The sequence below is a fragment of the Equus quagga genome, chromosome 14, assembly GCF_021613505.1.
Source record: "Equus quagga isolate Etosha38 chromosome 14, UCLA_HA_Equagga_1.0, whole genome shotgun sequence".
Taxonomy (NCBI): Eukaryota; Metazoa; Chordata; class Mammalia; order Perissodactyla; family Equidae; genus Equus; species Equus quagga.
The window spans coordinates 22,396,890-22,418,458 of record NC_060280.1 but is presented as its reverse complement, the minus strand read 5'-3'; the positions used below and the strand labels follow the sequence as shown (position 1 = coordinate 22,418,458).

Genomic DNA, 21,569 nt, shown 5'->3' with positions numbered 1-21,569 from the left:
TCATGACATTGGAATCAGGCTCCCCCCCTCGCCCACTGACCCCCAGACCACCCCCTGGCACTGCGGTTGTGCTTGTCAACAAGGACAGAGCTGTAAGATTCATCTGTCTGACAAAAAAGATAGTTTATATATTTATAAAATGATAAATATGAATTTTAATATCATTACTTATGATGACCAATGAGCATAAAAGGGCTTAAATTAAAGCTACATTCCATAGGAGATACAATATGTCTTTATAATCAACATATCTCAAAAAATTTTTAAACAATTTTGTGAGAAATACTTCCAACATTGCTATCTACACAGGATTTGTTATTAATGTTTTTAGTCTCCAACACTATGTGATTGTGATTGCGTGTGTGTGTTTCCCTGGATGACTCTGTCTTAAATTGCACTTTCTACTCTACTTGCATACATATTCCTGCTCACTTCCCCAAATTCCTCTTTTTTCCTTAAATGCTAATTGGAAAGACTTGCAATTTAATTCTTCAAGCAGTATTTCATTCATTTTGAATCACGATTTAAAGAACCTATATTTTACAGCTTCATAAAATGCAAAATGAGAATAAAATTGGGAATGCAAAATGGTTCAGTCATTATGGAAAACAGTTTGTCCTTTTCTTATCAACTTTAGATGTTTCATACAACTGAGCAAGTTCACTCTGAGGTGTTCACCCAGGTGAATAGACAACTTATACTCACTCTAAAATCTATTCATGAATGTTTAGAATGGTTTTTTTCACAATCAATAAAAACCAAAAAAACACATAAGTGTCTTTCAACTGATGAATGGATATATGAACTATGATACATCCATTCAGTTGGATACTTTTCAGTAATAAATGGCAACAGACTACTAATAGACACAATATGGATGAATTTCAAGTATATTATGCTAAATGAAGGGAACTAGACTCCAAATGTCTGATATCATTTAATGACATTCTGGAAAAGGCCAAAAGAGTAGTGACAGTAAGTAAACAGAGCAGACAGTTGGCAGAGACTTGAGTGAGGGCAGGAGATGATTATGAAAGGGCATCAGAGAACGTGTGGGGTGGATGAAACTTCCATATCTTGATTTTGGTGGTTGTTACATGCCTATGTACATTTGTCAAAACTTGCAAAACTGAATACAAAAAAAAGGATTTTACTGTATGCAAATTATACCTTAATAAAAAGAAAAAATATAGAAAATGATAATTTTAAATAAATGAATTAGAGGCTTTTAATATTCTGCTTCTACAGCTTTCTTTAAGTACCCATAGAAAAGTTTCATTTCCATCTCATTTTTCTCAAGAATTTCAGTTTTACTATTAAAAATGCAAATATATTTACTCTTTTTACAATGAATTAAGCTTGCAAACTCATTTACTGAACCAATTTCTGGGTTTACCATTGCTTCCTGTACTATATACACTCCCTCAGCACCACTTTTCATCCTGCTGAAATTATTTTATTGGGAAGCTTTGGCAGTGAATTATTTTAGTTTTTGTTTTTATGTTTCCTCACTCTTTAATGATGGTCCAGCTATGCATTGAATTCTAGTTGTGCAGTTATATTCCATCAGCACTTTCGAAGGTTTTCTCTCTTTTCTATTACTGCCATTGAAAAGTCCACTATCATTTGATTTTCTTTACTAAGTGGGTAATCTGTCTTTTACCTCTGGGAGCATTTAAGATTTTCATTAGCTTTGACATTCTACAGCTTCAGTACCATGTATTTCTTTTTATATTTCCTGTTCAATACCTAGAAAATTGTCCATTCTGTCTTCAAGCACCACTCGTGGCAGACAACAGTAACACCAAGACACATATACTTATGCACAAGATGCACTGGACTGCCAAAGGTCAATGAAGAAGATCTTGTAATTGTAGACTCCACAAAGTACAGTCATATTGAATTGGAAATACTCCAGGCTCAGAGGATCATAAAAGAGACCACTGAGAGGAAGGTCAAAGGAGTATCTCACATATGCCACAAAACCCACCTAATCTCTGTGGAAGAGGGCTGACCATGAAAGGGCCCTTTCTTCCTGCTCTATTTAGTCAGCAGTTTGGAAATGGGACATCAGTGCCTCTGTTAGAGTGAGATAGAAACCTAGGTCTTGAAGCTCATTTAGTGAGAGAAGAGAGCAGGGATACCAGGCCAGGAAATGTGCCCAAGAGGATTCATTAACATCCTGTTTCCTGGACCAAAATTTCCAGGGGAGACAATTTCTGCTGAAAAGATAAGTCCCTCTGAACTTAGGAGAATAATAAAGGACCCTCCTCCAAGACAGGGCCCTGGCTCACTGTTGCCCCAGAGAGGGAAGCGAGGCAGGGTCTCCCCTGGGCAGCTATTCCAATATCTACTTCCTCCAGATTCCTGCTGCTTTCATCTTTGTTCCCAGAACCTAGCAAGAGGAAATAAACATCTTAGCATCTGGACCCAAGAACTCAGTCTGACAACAGCTCCATGTTATTTCTTAGAAACTACCCAAGGACTGTACTAGCTCTCTGTGTGTATCTACTGCATCTACAGAGAACACCTGCAGAGGAACAGAAGGAGCAGGCAGGGCCCTGACACCTACCTTTGTCAGACTCTTCAGACTCTTAACACAACATAGCAAAAATTAAACAAATTGAATGCTGTTGGAAAAGTTCTATCTTCCTTCCCCTTTTATATGGGAACATCCTTGACCCTCAAACAACCCCCAGGGCAGTCTGCATTGTCCGGCAGCTGGGCTTCTCATCACTCGAGGTAAGGACTTTGTCTATCTTTCAGGGAAGTGTGCAGCCTCTAGGAATGTTGAGTTGAGAAACAGAGCCCAAAGCAGTCCCTCAGAACTCAAGCCACTCTGTCTCCAGCTTCTCTAGTGCTTTGGGCTCCGTACTCATCCCAATTCCCTCTATTCTTTGTGTTCTAAACATGAAGAGGAATTAATAAGGATGATGAACGGGTCTGTGCTACCTTCCAGGCCTGGGTATCTGCTTCCTGGTGGAAGTATCAGTACCTGTCCTTAGACCCCAGTGGGCTTTGCTGGCCTCTGATAAGGCGTTTTTGCACCAATCTGATGATAAATGCCTCCAAAGTGCCATCTAAGAGCAGATGATATACCTGCCATCCACTCTAATATGTTTATACCATTAAAACCCTGTGGAGCCATAAGAGGTCAGTAGAAACCATTGAAATGTCAAAATATAGAAGCCACAATATAGGGAAGTGATTTAGAGAAAGATGCTTCACTTACAGATTCTCTAACACATGTTCACAGTTGTCTTTATCTGTCCAGTATCCATGACGTATGACACTGATTTCTGTCAACTGTCTCTTCTGGTTTCTCTCTCAGATTGGGTACCACACTCCAACAGCAGCTTCCAGAACAGGAGCTCTTCCTCCCTGTCTCTATGGCCCTTCAACCCAGTGTGGGTACTCTGGCCCTGCAGGAGGGAGAGTGGGTATCTGGATCAGGTGCAGGGGAGGGAAGGTAGGATTATTGAGGCTAATTACAACAAACAGCACATGCTCTTTGTTGCCTACACCTTTTGCCATTTCTCCCAAACACAAACACTCTGCTCTTTCTGGGCAGGGCCTTGTCTGCTTTTTCTGAGTCCTCCCAGGCTCACATTTTATCATAACCTGTTAAAAAAAAACACACAACAAAAACCTATGTTTGCATTGATCCTGAAGGTTTACCTCTAAAAGCAACACCATGTCAAACACACCATCTCCTAGTCTCAGAGAGTCTAGAATCCCTTCTCTCTCAGGCCCACAGAGAGTGTGGGGCTGGTCAAGAGAGGTGAACATACTAAGGAGGACACACTTTAGGTCTTCCCATGAGGCTTGTGTCTACAGCCTTGAGTGCTGCAAACAAATGTAGGCATAAGTTACATGGAAAAAGAAGTAGAGTGTCTTGTTGAAATCACGTTTCTGTACCTGTTTTAGAATTTCATATTAAGAATAGGTCTATGCCAAACACTAACTGGCTTTTTAAATCATTAGTCAAATATTAGACTTAAAATATAGGTGCAAAAATAATCAAGGGCATGGGTGCTAGAACATCACTTTCCTATTAGGAGAGAGATGTTTCATCTTCCCAAAAGAAACACATTCAGGTTTGATGTCCTGAATAGTATTCTCATGTAGTGATCTCTTAATGTTTAGCTGTTACTGTGATGCCTGTTCTCCATTTGGATGGTTCTTTCATAGAGGTAAAATTAAAAGAGTCAGAAACTCAGAGATTAAGAGTTCATGTCAGTTTCCAGTGGGAAGGGGATCACCTCATTTGATTCATGTTGCCATCCTGAGGGACCTCTGATGTTACAAACTAGGGGACTAGCTTAGCAAAACCTCATTGAGAATCCATTTGGTTCCAGGCAACTAAAGACACAACCCAGAATGGAGCACTGGAATTCCTCCCTGGGAAGTGGCTTCATATTGATAGGGATTCTGAATGACAGTGGGTCCCCTGAACTGCTGTGTGCCACAATTGCAATCCTGTACATGTTTGCCCTGACCAGCAACATCCTGCTATTCCTGGTCATCACAATGGATGCTTGGTTCCATGTGCCCATGTACCTCCTGCTCGGGCAGCTCTTGCTCCTGGACCTCCTTTTCATGTCTGTTGTCACTCCCAAGGCCATCGTGGATTTTCTGCCTAGTGAAAACACCATCTCCTTTGGGGACTGTGCCCTTCAGATGTTCCTGGCACTGACACTTGGTGGTGCGGAGGACCTCTTACTGGCCTTCATGGCCTATGACAGGTATGTGGCCATTTGCTATCCTCTGAACTATATGGTCCTCATGAGGCCCAGGGTCTGCTGGCTCATAGTGGCCACATCTTGGGTCCTGGCATCCCTCAGTGCTTTAGAACATACCTTGTATACTATGCACTTCCCTTTCTGTGCATCCTGGAATATCAGGCATCTGCTCTGGGAGATCCCACCTCTGCTGAAGTTGGCCTGTGCAGATACCTCCAGATATGAATTCATGGTGTATGTGCTGGGTGTGATCTTCCTGATGCCCCCTCTTGTTGCTATCCTTGCTTCCTACACATTAATTCTATTTACTGTGCTCCATATACCCTCAAATGAGGGGAGGCAGAAAGCCCTTGTCACCTGCTCTTCCCACCTGACTGTGGTTGGGATGTTCTATGGAGCTTCCACATTCATGTATGTCCTGCCCAGTTCCCTCCACAGCCCCAGGCAGGACATCATCTCTGTTTTCTACATGATAGTCACCCCAGCCCCAAGCCCTTCACCTACAGCCTCAGGAATAAGCAGGTCATGGGGGCCTTGAGGAGGGTCCTGGGGAAATACATGCTGCCGACACACTGTACCATCTAGGAAGAGCTTATGGCTTCCCTCAAAATTCATTCCTCCTCAACATCAGAAGTTTTCTGCTAAGAGTCAAATACTCAGGGTATGAAAACCATAGTGCTGAGTACATCTTTTAGCAGAAAAATGAAGGAATGTACTTTGACTTGTCAAACGCTCGTTTAAATCTTCCTTCAGGAGGTAATTTATAAGGTATGAGTCACACTCTGTTTAAAATTTACTCTCTATTTTCCCTGGTAGCTTCTGAGTTAAACGGGACTAGGGACTTCTTCCAACTTGGGACATGACCTCTGACTTTTGGAGTCCAAATTGGACCAACATGAGAACCAAAGAGAAGAAAGTTTCAAGTGGGAGGCTTAAGCAAGGCCCATACATCAGGGGAGGGGACTTTGAGATCTGCACAAATTCTAGACCAAGTGACCTTGTTAAAAGATCATGTACTGGCCTAGTTTTCTGCCCAAACTGGTAGTAGTTTTCATGTATTTGCATCATGTTCACTCCTCCTTGTTCCAACCATCACCCGTCATAGAAACTGCTCCACCTGGACATCCAGCAGGTGTTTTTTCTGTTTCGGTTCTTTTGTTTGTTCGTTTGTTTTTGACATGGGAATATTTTATACTGCCTAAATTTCAGTTGCTACTGAAATGAATAAAATAAAAAGTTAAGGCATCTCATAAGTAAGATCCATGGTAAACAACTATGCTTCTTCCTTGGAAATAAACAAACACAGAAATAAAACAAAACTGATGTTCCATTGTTTCAAGGCTGTCTTGAAATGTCCCTACAATTGCAAAGGGATCATATGCTTGCTACGTGTGGTTGTGTGAGTGTGTGGATGTGTATTTGTGCTGAAAAAGGAGGGGACAACATATAAATTCCTTTTCTAGTAGTTTGAATATGCTGTTCTACTACATTTGCTTATAAGTCTGGAAATATTTAAACAAAAGCTGGGAGTTGTTTTGAAACTTCAAAATAACATGGCTCATCTGAGGGGCACTATTTTAGGGAATATTGCTTTTTGTGGAAATTGGCTAACACTTTCCCTTTTTTTTTTCCAAAATAAAACAGTACTGTTTCATCTTTAACGCTAAAAGAAGTCATTTTAAAAAAAATTGGTAAGATAAAGAATACTAGAAATAGACAAAAAGCAACTAAATTCTCTTACCCAGAGATAACCACTACACATATTTAGATGTATTTCCTTTCATTTTTAGTGCAGGCATGTATTTTACTGGGTTGATATGTGCATGTAGGATAGAGATTTTTTTCACTTATTAATATATAGTGAATGTTTTCCATATTACATGATGACTTATAGAGCAGTGACAAATAGCCTGGGGTCAGTTGTCACAGTGCCAAGGTTTGAATTCAATACACCCCCACGTATATAACTTTGAGCATGTTACTTAACCTCTCTATACCTGAGTCTGTACACCTAGAAATTGTTTATTAGCAGTAATACTAGGACCTACTTCATAGTTGTTGTTGTGAGGTTTAAATAAAATTTAGTAAATACAAATGTAAGTGTAAATATAAGTGTATTAAATATAAGCACTTTAGAGCAGCACCTGGCATATAATGAGTACTTAACAAATCTTAACTCTCACATGAATAAATAGCCTTGGAAATACTTTTACATGGTGACTAATATTACATCAAATGGAAGCTTTGTAATAGAATTGGCTATTTTGTCACCATTATACATGTAATATTGGTGTTGGTGGTGCGTGGTATGTTTGTGTGAAAACAACGATCTTGATCTCTTAGGTGTGTGACTGATTTTTTCCCTTAGAATAAATTCTTATGAATGGGATTAGGAAACCAAGGTCAAAATCTGTTTAAAATTCTTGATATAAAAATACAAGTTGATTTTTACAAAATGTTAAACATTTTGCATCTTTACTAGCAACATTTAAGTGTACTTAATCCACCAACCTTTTTCCATGTTAAGTTTAACATATAAATAGTCTCTACTAATTTATTAGGTATAGCATTTAAATCTATTATTTTAATTTGGATAAATTATTATTTTATCTTATTGAGTAATTGGAATTCCTTACAGATTATGCATACTGATACTTTCTTATATTTATGATAACTCTTTTTCCAATTTGTTATTTGAACTTTTGTGTCTCCATGGTAACAATTTTTAGACTGAGAGGTATTAAAAATATTTTCATAGTGAAATCTATCCATCTTTTCCGTTTTCTTTCATCGATTTCACTGTTATGATGTGTTATGATGTGTTACCTCTCTCTTTAGGTAAAAATTTATATGTTTTACTTTTTCTTAATCATTTCATAATTTGCATTTAAATTTTTAAATTAATTTCTAATTTATATTGATATGATCACTTTTAACTTTTTTCTAGGTAGTCACTTTTCTAGTGATGTTTTAAAATAATCTTTCCCTTTTCCATTAATTTCTTCTATTTCTTTGATCACATATTGTATTCTCGTAAATGTGGTATTAAGCTACATTTCTTGGCTATCTCTTCAGTTCTAGCTTTGTTCTCTTCTTTACTCTTTCTGAAGATATTTGATTCTATCATATACATCTTAAAAACTTACTGGTAATTTGATCAAGAATATATTCAGCTTATAAATAAATTTGTCATTTCGGTATTTTTTGCAATACTCAGCTATGCCTTCCAGAGCACAGTGTACTACTACATTTCAGAAACCCAGTCTCGATTCTCTCCTTCAAATGACTATTTCACACTTTCAGTCTGAGCTGAGGATCTTACCCCGTATTTCACTTGGAAGGGAAAATGAAGTGTAGAGTAAGAAGGAGAAGGGAAGAAAGAGCAGCCCACATCTTCTGGTCTTCAACCTCCCACACACCTGTATGTACCTGCACATTCACATCCTGTTTTCGCCATATACAAATGTCTGTCCAAGGCTGACCCCTCTGCTAGTAATTTGGATACCAATCTCACTCACCTACCAAAGATTTTGCACCTGCAGAATCTCTTTAATTTCTTTCATCAGAATCTCTTTAATTATTTTCTTCCTCTCTTCTGGATCATAACCATAAGGATACAAATATGCTCCGATTATGCCATCATAAAAATCCCTTTCCATGACTCCACATTCCCTTCAGTTACTGACTCATCTTTTCAGCTTCTCTTCAGAGAAAAAAACAATCCAAAATGGTGTGTCTACACCTACTTTCTTCTCTGCTGATTTTCTATTTGTTTTTTAACCTACTCTCAATCAAGCTCTGATCTCTTTCCATGGACCTGTTCTTTGTCAAAGTCATCACTGATGTTCTAAATAAAGTGGTCATTTCTATATTCTCCTCCTTCAACTGTTCAGCAACATTGACACAATTGACTGAACCTTTCCTCTTGAAATTGTTTCTTCTCTTGGCTTCTAGATACCACACACCCTTAGTTTTTCTCCTTCCTCCCTTAACTGTTTTCACCTTATGGAATCCCCTTCTCTTTCTGAATTTGTAAGTTCCCCATGGTACTAATATGAACTTTGCCGGGGTCCTGCCCCGGCGGAGTCCAGGTTCCTGAGGGATGGACGGCGTCGGCGCAATAACTGAGGGGGAAATAAGCGGGACGTGAGACTTGGGTTGGTGTTAGCAAGTCCGACTTTACTGTGCACCAGTGTCGTTTATATATTTTTCAGGATTAGTACAGAAATAGTTCTACAAATATTCTCAGAGACATAAGGAAGTGAAAAACGAGCACAAGAATATTTATTAGCATTCTATTCTATAGAGCATAAGGTTAATGGTAGTCTTCTCCGCAATTAACTAGTGTTTGTTGTCTCTAAGCTAAAGGAGATAGGTACCTAGGCATCTGTTGTGATTCATGGTAAAGTTAAATCAAAGAGAGAAGGTCCAGGCCTCCGGACAGGACAGCAGTCCGTCTGGTTACATCCTGGTGGAGCCATCCCTGCCTCCCTCAATCATTTACACCATTAGTGTAGATGGTTAATGGGAACAAAAGGCGACTCCAGGGTGTCTTATCCCCAGGGCTATCTGCATTCTCAGCGGGCAGTTAAACATCTTTACTTTTTCGCGCCCTTTAGGGGGTGGAAGCATTCCTTTGTCTTTTAGATTGTGGAGCTAACAGTCCCTTAAGTACACTGCCGGAGAAAGTATCATTTTGTTAGTAAAGTAAAGGGCTGAAAAGCTAAGCTAAACTATATATCTTCAGGAATAAAAAACAGAAATAAGTATAAACATAACCTTGCTAGGAAGCATGCATATAATTCAGAAAATATCAGTGGTATCGGCCGGCCATTCTTCACCGAGGGGCATTCTTGCACCCCTCGGCCCTTCTACTCATCAATTTATTATTATTTATTGCTTTTAGGAGAAAACCTCTATAACATTTTAACAGAAAGCAGAAGGTCAAGAATAATATATAGATACTTCTTGATCATCCAATTAACCAACAAACTTAGAAGGATGATGCATATATATTTAGACAAAGAACTGGAGGGAGAAGGAAACATTAACCAGACAGAGGCCATAAACCTAATTCGACATCTTATCTGGGCAGGATTCCTTTCTGATTGTCTCAAATGGGACTGTGTGCTCCTCCAATAATTAACTGAAAAATATCTTGAAAGTTACCTGCAGGTGGTCACATTCTCTTACTATATCTAATTTTCCCAGGAGGTAGTGCCTCCCAAGCAGCCACCCAAAGGAGTGAAAACTGGAGGTTAAGAAAGGAAAAGGAATGAAGGGCAATTAGAAGCAGCACAGGTTTCAGAACTATGTGAGGGGCTGGCCGGTTATTCTTCACCAAGGGGCGACCCTGCACCCCTCGGTGTTAATCGGCTGGACCCTGTCAAACAGCCGATCAAATGATGTAGCCACGGCTACCAGCAGAACTTCTTTTTCTTCTCATTCCATAATTTCTTCCAGAGAAATTTCATCTAGTTGCATAGGTTTAAAAGCATCTGACTGGGGGCTGGCCCCGTGGCCGAGTGGTTAAGTTCGCGCGCTCCGCTGCAGGCGGCCCAGTGTTTCGTTAGTTCGAATCCTGGGCGTGGACATGGCACTGCTCATCAGACCACGCTGAGGCAGCGTCCCACATGCCACAACTAGAAGAACCCACAACGAAGAATACACAACTATGTACCGGGGGGCTTTGGGGAGAAAAAGGAAAAAATAAAAATTTAAAAAAAAAAAAAAAGCACCTGACTGCTTCCATAAACCACAGACTCATATCTCTAATTACCTACTGCTATGTCTAGTAGGAATTTCAAACTTAATCCAAAATATATCTCTTGATTAGTCCTCCTGCTAGTCTGTTCTTTCCTCAGTATTTTCCATCTAAATCAATAGCATCATCATTTGCACAACTATCAAACTAAAACTTAAGTATAAACATTGTTTTCTCTTTTTGCTTTACTGCCCTGTTGAGTAAATCTTGTTGGTTTCATCTATACAGTACATTCCAAATATGTGTACTTCTCTTGGTCTCCCCTCAAGTATCTTAGTCCAAGTCACCATAATCTGTTGCCCATTGCTCTACAATTGCTTCCTGTTAGGTCTTTCTCTTTTTGCTCTTGCCCTACTATAATCTATTTTCTCCCTAATATACAGATTTAACTTCACAAATATACAGCCATGCACTGCGTAATGACGTTTCAGTCAACCATAGACTACATATACAATGGCGGTCCCATAAAATTAGTACCATCTAGCCTAAAGTGTAGTAGGCTGTACTATCTGAGTTTGTGTTAAGTATACTCTATGATGTTCAGACAACAACAAAATCACCTAAGAATGCATTTCTCAGAATGTATCTCTGTCCTTAAGTGGTGCACGACTGTAAGTCAGAATGTGTCATATTTCAACAAGGATGCACATGATCTTGCCCTGCCTACCTTTCGGTCCATATTTAAAACTGTGCTCCCTTACACTCACTCTAATCTAACTCCCTTGACCTTCTTGCTGTCCATCACACAGTCCAAAATTTTTCCTGCTTTAGGTTCAATTAGTAGCTATTCTCCTAATCTGTGATTTTTTTTCTGTTAAATCTACTTGGCCTTCTAAATTCCCATCTTAAAAATGTTAACTTCTCAAATAGGTTACCAATATAAGTGGCATGCTCCCAAACCAAAGGCATTATCACACATTGTGTTTCATTGTCTTCATTGCACGTATCGTGATGTGAAACTTGCTTATTTACACTTTAGTTTACTTGCTTACTCTGTCTCCACCTTCCAAAATGAAAGCTCCAAGAGAGCATGAACTATGCAATATGTTTGTCATAGCATCTTCTCCATAAAATCTAGGAATACTTATAGCACAATCTCTAGGTGAAAAGATTTAATGTTTTTATTTAAATATGTTAACTTTTGCTAAGGAATCTATAGATTCAATGTAATTAACAAAATTTGAATGGCATTTTAAAAAGTGGATTTTGACAAGCTGAGAAGTAGAAAGCTTATGAACTATCAAGAAAATTGTGAAATAGAAGAAAAATGAAAGGTGTGTCCTACCAGCTAAAGCTACAGTAATTGAAATGTAGCAAAAACAAGTGCAGTAATTGACAAATACACCAACATGCATGTTGAAATTTAGTGTATATTATGGCAGCATTTAAAATTAATGGGGACAGAATGACTTAACATGGCTAAATATTTAGGAAAAAAGTGTACCATACTAACTCATGTACATAAATTTTTGTAAAATAAATTCTAGATATTTTAAAGATCTAATGGTTAAAAACAAAGTCTGGTGTCAAGTTGCCTATCTCAGATTCGTGTCCCACTTGTTTCCCAGCATTGACATGGGGCCTTATGATTGAGTTTCAGTGAATGGAATGTGAGCAGATGTGATGTGCTCCTTCTTAGCTACAAAACCGTCCAGTGAACAACTTTTATCCTCACCTTATCGATATTTGCATGCAGGACGACCTTGAAAGCCTCAAATGGCAGAGCTCTCCAGCTTGGGCCCATGTATTTGCCACTCCATCCCTCAACTAGCATTTAGTGTAAGTGAAAAATAAACTTCTACCTGCTAAGCCACTGAGATTTCAGATTTATCTGTTAAGAGTGGGGGTCAGCAAACATGTCCCTGGGGCCACATCTGAACTGCCTGCTTTTACAAATAAAGTTTTATTGTAACACATTTATTTTTGTATTATCTATGACTGTTTTCCTGCTACAGTGGCAGAACTGAGTTGTTGTGATGGGGACAGTGTGGCCCAAAAAGCCTAATATTTATTATCTGGCCCTTTATGGAAAAAGTTTGCTGATCTTTATGTTAGAGCAACTAGTTTTACCTTATGTAAAGAAATACTAGAACTAGTACTAGAACATAACACTGGAGACTATTTTTATTACTTTAGGGGTGAGGAAAGCCTGTCATAGTAAAAAGGAAAATCTATGTCCTCCTCCCAGCTTATTCTCTGCCATCCTGCCTCTTACCCCTCACCGTACCTGTACCTGGTTAACTCTTTCATCCTTCAGTTTTCAACTTACAAGTCACCTCCTCAGGAATGCATTCTATATGCTTTCTAAAAGTCTTTAACATTGTGATTCCATTATTCTGCTGTAGTAATTTTTGCTAAAGTCAATACTGACTAAACTGGCAAATTTAATACCCTGTGGTCAATACATAAAACTGAGACATTTGAGAAATCTTTCCTGGATGGAGTCTCTTCTCGCCACTTCTGACACACCCTTACTCAGTTTCTCCTTCTCTTTCTCTGATTCTGAATGCTCTGGGCTTGATTGCCTACTCTTCATCCACCTTGAAATGTTGGTAACTCCAAGGTTCTGTCTTGGATTCTTTCCTGCTGTCTTTCTCCAACACCAGGTCTCATCCAGGATTGCACTTTAGAATTTCCTTGGGATATTTTTATAAAACATATGTACTGCCTCCATCTTTCCTACCCTTATGGTCTGAGTAGGACTAGGTACTGGCATTTTATTATAACTCTCTCAACACTGCAAGGCGTACAGTTGGTGTTCTGGTTTAAACCTTTGGCACACATCCTTGGGTGTGTCAAACTTCACTCGCATTTATTTGCAGTAAACTTCTAAATCTATTTCTCCAGCCCATATCTCTCTCCTAAACTCCAGCTTTATTCATTCATTCAAAATGATGTTTCTTGAAAACAGCAATGGCTAGGCACTTTATGAGAATTGATAATACAGAGATCAACAAGCAGTTACAGTCTTTATGCCATGGTATTTACAGTCTAATGGAGGAGTCAAACATTAAACAAATAATTATACAATTCATTTATGTAAAGGCCATCCCATTGCCTAAAAAGCAGTGCACAATTTTTAGTGTGCGTAAGAATCACCTGGGGCTTGTTACAAATGAGATTGACTGTCCTATCCCATCCTGTACTGAGAAATATTTTCAAATAGCAACCCAGGGACCAATTCAAGTCATGATATGTAAAATTATAGTCTACATTATAAATGCCTTACCACCAAGGTATGAAGCAGTGTCTCAGCCCTCCTTTTCTTAATTTTATCCTCATTTTCCATCACTGTCCCATAAATTCCCCAATGTTCAGCATTTTCAGAATTACATGCTGGGCAAATTCTTTAGGACTGAATTCACATCATTTCTCAATCTAGACTCTTTCGTCTTACTTTTCAGCTTTATATCTCACTATTTTCCTAATGTTACACGTACTTTTAGAAAAACTTTTAGAAAAACATTTGTTATTCATTAAATGTGCTTTCTTTTAAATTTCAAAAAGTGTTAAATTTAGAATTTAAGGCCATGTTAGAAATAAACAAGTTTACCTTCTAGACACATATCTGGGATATATTTTACATATGTGTATATATATACACACACTCTATTTTGAATATATTCAAAATATAATTGATGAATGCATAAAAGAACGAAGGAAAGGATCCATTTGCCAGAAATGTATTCTCATATTTGTGACAGTTTTATTTGTTTAGTTGCTTCTTTGTTTTTTTTTTTTAACTTATATGTCTACTTGGTTTAATTTCCTTATTAGCTTGTATGGGCTTAGAGAGTAGAGACTGTTCACTTGTCTACCTTTCATTCCCTTCCTTCTTTCTTTCATTCCTCCCTTCCTCTCTTCCTTCTTTCCTTTCTTTTTTCCCCCTTTCCTTTTCTTTTTGTATTTCTTTCCTTAGATACTTTGTATCTATCAAGTTGCTTTGCTTTGAATAGGCAATTTGATTAATTTATCTGAGAAGAGATATGGAAAAATAAGAGAAGAAAAAAAGTGGAGGAATGGGATGAAAATGGGAAAAGTTTACAAGAAAATTGCTTCTCTCCACATCCCTGAAATTTCCATCATAACCAGAGACCCTCACTTTCAAAAAGGTTATTTTGCAGTCACTCTCCTGAGAGCATCTTTGACATCCTTGTTCCTCAAACTATAAATGATGGGGTTCAGCATGGGTGTCACTGCTGAGTAGAACACAGAGATCATTTTATCCCTTTCATTCATTATCTTGGAATTTGGCCTCATGTAGGCAAATATTGCTGAGCCATAGAAGAGGACAACGACAATGAGATGGGAGCCACAGGTAGAGAAGACCTTGAGGCTGCCCTCCCCAAACTGCATCTGGATCACAGTGGAGATAATATTCCAGTAGGAGACAAGGATCAGGGAGACAGGAGCTAGGAGGATGACCACACCCATTACAAAGATGACCATTTCTGTGCTGTAGGTATCTGCTGAAGCCAGCTTCAGGAGGGCAGGAGGTTCACAAAAAAAATGGTTAATAACATTTTTCCCTTGGTAGGGAAGATGCAGTGTGAATATGGTGTCCACCAGAGACCCAAGTGCTCCAATGGCCCAAGACCCGATGGCCAGCTGGACACATACCCAATGTGTCATGATAGTGGAGTAATGCAGGGGCTTGCAGACAGCCACATACCGGTCATAGGACATCACTGCCAGTAGTGCACACTCTGTACACCCCACCAGAAGTAAAACAACTATCTGTATTGAGCATCCAGCAAAGGAAATGGTTTTCCTCTTTACCAGAAGGTGGGCCAGCACCTGGGGGACAGTGGTAGTAGAAAAACAGAGATCAGCAAAGGATAAGTTTCTGAGGAAAAAGTACATGGGTGTGTGGAGCCTGGAGTCTGTGTGAATGAGCACAATGATAAGCAGATTTCCCAACACAGTCAGCACGTAGATGATCAGAAAAAGGAAGAAGAGCAAAACTTGTGTCTGTGGATCCTGTGAAAGGCCCAGGAAGACAAATTCAGTGACATAGGTTTGGTTTTCTTCTCCCATAAATATGTATTACTGTTCATAGGTTAGCACCAAGAAAAGAAACACATATTGGTTAGTTACAAAGAAGAAATGAGTAACTTAAGTTTTATTAATAAAGCTGGGTTATCGATTTCTAACTCTTAACAGCTTCCATATGTCAGAAGATAGAGTTCTGTCTTTGCTCAGTAGTTCTGACAGTTGAAAGCTAGTTCTGGTTTTCCCTCCTTCTGAATATTCTAGTAGATCCAGAGGGGCAGAAACTCTCCTGAATCTGCTATGTGACCCCACCTTGACTGGACTGTGTATAGTCCTGAAAAGACTGGAGTGCTGCTCACAGTGCAGCCTGCCTTCTATGTAGGTTTGGGAAACAAACAAATGGATGTCACTTAGATTTTTAAGTTAGATTTTAATTCTGCAAACTGTCTGATAACATTCATGAAGGCTGATTTTTTTTCATTATACTATTTACTAAATAATCACAATATAGCACTCTGAACAAGGAATGGGGAACTAAGGGACGATGTAGTAGTCTGTGATCCTGACCTTTAACTAAATTTTTCTTCAATCTGAAGAAGGTGCTGGAGAACATCAGTGAAATTAGCTGCCTCATTGGTCATACTGCACTCAGGAGCATCCTTTAATATGCCCTAATCTGTCCTCCACACTCTTTTACCTCTCTTCACCAAGGTCCTTTGGCCATAATAATATTAATTATCATATGTTGGGCACTCTCATGGTGCCGGTCATTATTAATAGTTTCTTTACGTTGACTTTTTATTTTAAATCCTCTTAAGTCCTTATGAGGCAGTCATTACTACCCCCAGTACACAGACGATGAAACAAAGACTCAGAGAGATTTTCAAGATAGTTCCCTTAAGAGTTCCTCACTGTTTCTGTATCCTGCAATTCTTTTTGTTTCTTACTCAGAAACTGGTTGTATAGAAGGTTAAGCTTTTGCCCAATTCTCTTCACTTATTCCCCACACCCACTCCTTGAAGACAAGCCCACAGATCTTCTCCATTTTAAGGATTTTAGAACTAAACCACCAAGGCAGAGCTATCCGTAGACACAAAAATAACAGTCAGGCATATTTTAACAGATATTTTAAAACATTTTTGGGAGGTCTTGCCCAAATGACAATAGAAGGAATTAAAGGAACAAATATTGAGAAAAGTGATAAAGGTTATTTGCAGATAATGTGATTGCATATCTTAAAAAAATTAAAAAGAGCCAATTCAAGCCTGTAATAGCTGCGAAGAAATGAGGTCTGGTACAAGATGAGTAATTGAACATTCTTGTGTTATATACCAAAATAAGCAAACTGAAATTTTGGTAAAAAAAATTCCTTCACAACAGCTAAACTTAACAAAATGTACACTTAGGAAGCATTCAAGACCTATTTAAAGAAAACTGTGAAACATAATACCTGAATTAATGAATAGACACACTGATTTTATGACTAGCATAACATAGTTTTATAAAGATATTCATTTCATCTGCCGAAATTCCAACCAAGCTCACAGAGGATTTTCATAAGGGAATTTAATAAGCTTTTTCTAAATTTTGTCTAGATAAGTAATTTTATGATAGTAAATGAGGTGTGGAAAAGTAAAATGAGGGAGTAGACAAAACATATCCTCCAAATATAAAATATGTAGTAAATTTCCCTCCCTTATAAATATAGTGTATACCAAGCAGGTATAAAACATTTGACTGATAAATATATTATAGAACTGAGGCAGATCCTAGTATGTACAAAATCTTAACTTGACAAATATGTCATCTTAAATAAGTATATTACTTTACAAAAGATATGGGACAATAGCTTATCACTTTAGAACATTATTATACAGGTATATGTATGTATATTTATACATACAAATAATGTAAGTATAAACAATAATTAATCCAAAATGCATTAATGGTTTAATTTTTTGAAATATTTAAGTTTTCTATGAAATTAGGCAGTGTGTCTATTTATCTATCTATCCAATCTTGAGTGATAAAAGCTTTCCTAAACATGAACACACACACACACACACAATCATAAACAAAAATACTAACAAACTTGACAATATAAAAATATCAGACTTCTATGTAGTGGATACCACTATAGATAAAATTTAAAAAAGAAAATAAATCAGAAAATATTTGCAAAATATTCAACAGATTATTTTTATTATTTCTAACATGTAAAGACCTCAGAAATCAATAATAAAAGACATACAATCCATTAGAACAATGGGAAAAGGATTTAAATACCCCATTCACAAAGAATAAGTAAAACTGAACAATAAGCATGAAGCAAAAACATGCACATTAAAACAACCAATAAGGTAATTATATTTTGCTTTTCAGATAAAATTTAAAAGAATATAAAATCCAGGTTTGGTTGTCAGTTGGGGTTCTGCAGCTAAACTGCAGGGTTTGAATCCTGTCTTTTCTAGGTGATGTGTGACCACAGAAAATTACTTAGCTTTTCTGTGCCTAGCTTTCCTCATCTGTGAAGTGGTGATATAAATAATACATGTCTCATAGTATTTATGTAAACATTAAACAAAATATAAAATATTTTAAGAATCTAGGACAGTAAACAGGGCTAGCTCACAATATTATATAACATTCCATTATAATAATGGGATTGTGACCTAGAAGCAACTGCAAGATTAGGAAAATAATTGTTAAGGACAAAGTGTAGGAACACAGTTGCTGCATGTTATTGAGGAAGATGCTTGTTCTCACTATTTTTACCCTTTGCATTGTTTTGCTCTTTGTACATCCTTTATGATTGGAACTGTGTTGCTAGAAAAATTCGATGTCAATAAAATATATACGATAAAATAGAATTCAGCATCAAAAAAGAAGGAAACCTTGCCATTTGCAACCACATGGATGAACCTGCTGGACATGATTCTGAGTGAAATAAGCCAGATGCAGAAAGACAAATACTGTATGATCTCACTTATACATAGAATCTAAAAAAGTTGAACTTATATAAGCAGAGAGTATAATGGTGGTTACCACGGACTAGAGGATAGGGAAATGTTGGGAAAAGGGAACAAAATTTCAATTATGCAGGATGAATAAGTTCTGGAGATCTAATGTACAGCACGGTGACTATAGTTAATAATACTGTATTATATACCTGAAAGTTGCTAACATAGTAGATCTCAATTATTCTATCAAAAAAAGGTAACTATGTGATGTGATGGATATGTGAATTAGCTTGATTGTGGTAATCATTTCACAATGTATATGTGTATCAAAACATCACATTGTATACCTTAAATATACTCAATTTTTATTTGTCAATTATACCTCAGTAAAGCTGGAAAAAAAATCTCTAACATTCACAAAACAAAATTTGAAAGTAAAAAAAAGAGAAAAATAACTGTAACATACACAGCAGATCAAGGATTAATATCCTTAGCATCGAAAGTCTAATAATAAATTAATAAGAAAATGAACTATAAGTATTACAGGAGAAAAGTATAAACGTGACGGCAATTCATAATAAGTAAATTTCAATATCAGTAAAATTAAACAATGACAAATAAAATTAGATGCTTTTTTTGATAATCAGATGGGCATGATTTTTAAAAATATGTAATATTCAGTGGTAATGAGATACTTATTTTGTTGGAAATATAAATTATTAAAACCTGCATGAGGGGTAATTTGTCAATATATAAAAAGTGCATTAAAATGAGCAAAATACTTTGACAAAGTAGATTCAAACTTTTTATTTTGTCATAAGTGATTATAATATTTTGTCTAAAAGTAATATGGTAAAATGAATCTGAGGATGTTTATTACAATGTCGATTATAATTATAAGCTTTGAAAAAAGACAAATATTCTTAAATAAATATAGAACATCCAAATGATGAAATAAAATGTAGCCAGTGAAAAAATGTAAAATTATTTTATGACATCAAAAATGTTTGCAAAATATTTAAGATAGAAAAGTAGATTTTTTTTTTTTTGGAGGAAGATTAGCCCTCAGCTAACTACTGCCAGTCCTCCTCTTTTTGCTGAGGAAGCCTGGCTCTGAGCTAACACCCATGCCCATCTTCCTCTATTTTATACGTGGGACGCCTACCAGAGCATGGCTGCCAAGCGGTGCCATGTCCGCACCCAGGATCCGAACCAGCGAACCCCTGGCCGCCAAGAAGCGAAACGTGCGAACTTAACCGCTGCGCCACCAGGCCGGCCCCTAGAAAAGTAGATTATTAAAAACATTTGACACTATAATTCTCATATTAAAATTTGTCTCATGTAAAGTATGCTTGTGTGTGTGTTTTTCTGAGTGATGGGATTATAAGTGACTTTTTCTTTTCATCTTCGTGTGATTTTATAGTTTCTAAATGCTCTATAATAAAAACATTGTTTTATAATCAGAAAATACATAATAATCTTTCACTAAATCCTTTGTAATCTGGAGCCCGCCTACTTCTTCACTCTCATCTCTTGCCTCTTCCTATCTTCTGACTTTATATCCTGGAACATTATAAATATTCTTTCTAAAAGCTACTATTCATTGAGAGGTCCTGCATTAAACTCTTTAGAGTCATCATCTCATTTAATCTTTAGAATGACCTTACTCTTTGGTAATATCATCTTTCCATTTTATGTAAATAATGAAACTGAGCCTTAAGACAGTCAAGTAAGTTTTCAATAACTGGGAGTAGAATCTAGGTCCCTGGATCCAAGCCCCATGCACTTAACCACCACACATACTGCCTCTTTTTCAAAACCTAATAATGTCAAAATAACAATTAATGTGATAGAGCAGAGCAAGAGTGAAACCAAGCAGACTTCCATTTTGCTGTACATGAAAATGAACATTAGTTGCCTTTCTTGAAATGTTATTTTTTTGTTTGCTCTGTTTTTCTTAACTTTGCTTTCGTTTCTTTAATTTCATTGTTAAGTATTCTAAATATTTTTTACTTTAAAGAGAAAAAGGCAGTATAATTTACCATAGCCAAGAAGTGGAAGCACTCCAAGTATCCATGAATGAGTACACAAAATGTGTTCTATACATACAATGGAATATTATTCAGCCTTTAAAAAGAAGGAAATCTTGTCACATGCTATAACATGAATGACCCTTGAGGACATTATGCTAAGTGAAATAAGCCAGTCACAAAAGCACTCATGCTATATGATTCCACTTATATGAGATATCTACAGCAGTCAAACTCATAGAAACAAAGTAGAATGGTGGTTGCCAGAGGTTAGGAGGAGGGAGAAAGGAGGAGTTGTTCAATGGGCATAGAGTTTCAGTTTTGCAAGATGAAAAAATTCTAGAGACCTGTTACACAACAATGTGACTATAGTTAACACTATTGAATTGTACACTTAAAAATTGTTAAGATGGTATTTTTATGTTATTTGCTTGTTTACTACAGGGGATATTTCCCTCGGGGGAAAAATAAAGTGAGAAAAGCAGCATGGTCAACATTTACTACGTCTACTTTTGATCGTACCACTGACTCTTCAAATCCTTTCAATCTCATTTTTATTTCCCTGACTGTATTGAAACCAAAGACACTCTTTTAGCCAAGCAACGACCTTTTCTCATCCCATATCCCCTTCAATGTCTATGGCATTTGGCATAATTTAGCCATAAATATTTCTGAAAACCTCTCCTTTCTGTGACTGTAGGACACTGTATCCCACTGTTTCCCTTCTTGTGTCCTGCTACATGTTCACCACGTTCTCTAAACCCATCCCCAAGTTGTTACTTCTGATTTCTTCTGGTTGTCTACGTCCCATGTGGGAAAAAAGAGTTAGAAAAAAATGCAAATGATACTACTACAAAATTGTGAATCCTTATCTCAGCTTCATACCATTCTTGTAATTCCTTTCCAATTCTGAGTGGTCTGTCTTCTGCCAAGGTACACATCATAAATTTGACCTCTTTCCTAATCTTTTGTCCTAGGCTTCAGTGAAAAAAATAATCTGCAGTTCTCCTAAACTTCACATTCTGTCCAGGAACATTTTGGATGCTCTGACTTTCACCACCCATTAATTGCCTCGAGTCAG

At 37.3% G+C, this 21,569-nt stretch overlaps 2 protein-coding genes across 2 annotated transcripts; one reads left to right on the top strand and one right to left on the bottom strand.

Moving 5' to 3' along the window:
* The first annotated feature begins 4,380 nt into the window (after positions 1–4,380).
* On the top strand, positions 4,381–5,280 carry LOC124225442 (olfactory receptor 2AG1-like). Its single transcript, XM_046638114.1, has one exon. It carries the CDS (start codon positions 4,381–4,383, stop codon positions 5,278–5,280), a length of 900 nt encoding a protein of 299 aa, XP_046494070.1.
* A 9,339-nt stretch (positions 5,281–14,619) lies between these two features.
* LOC124225749 (olfactory receptor 2D3-like) lies at positions 14,620–15,543 on the bottom strand. Its single transcript, XM_046638388.1, has one exon. It carries the CDS (start codon positions 15,541–15,543, stop codon positions 14,620–14,622), a length of 924 nt encoding a protein of 307 aa, XP_046494344.1.
* Between the last annotated feature and the right edge of the window lie 6,026 nt (positions 15,544–21,569).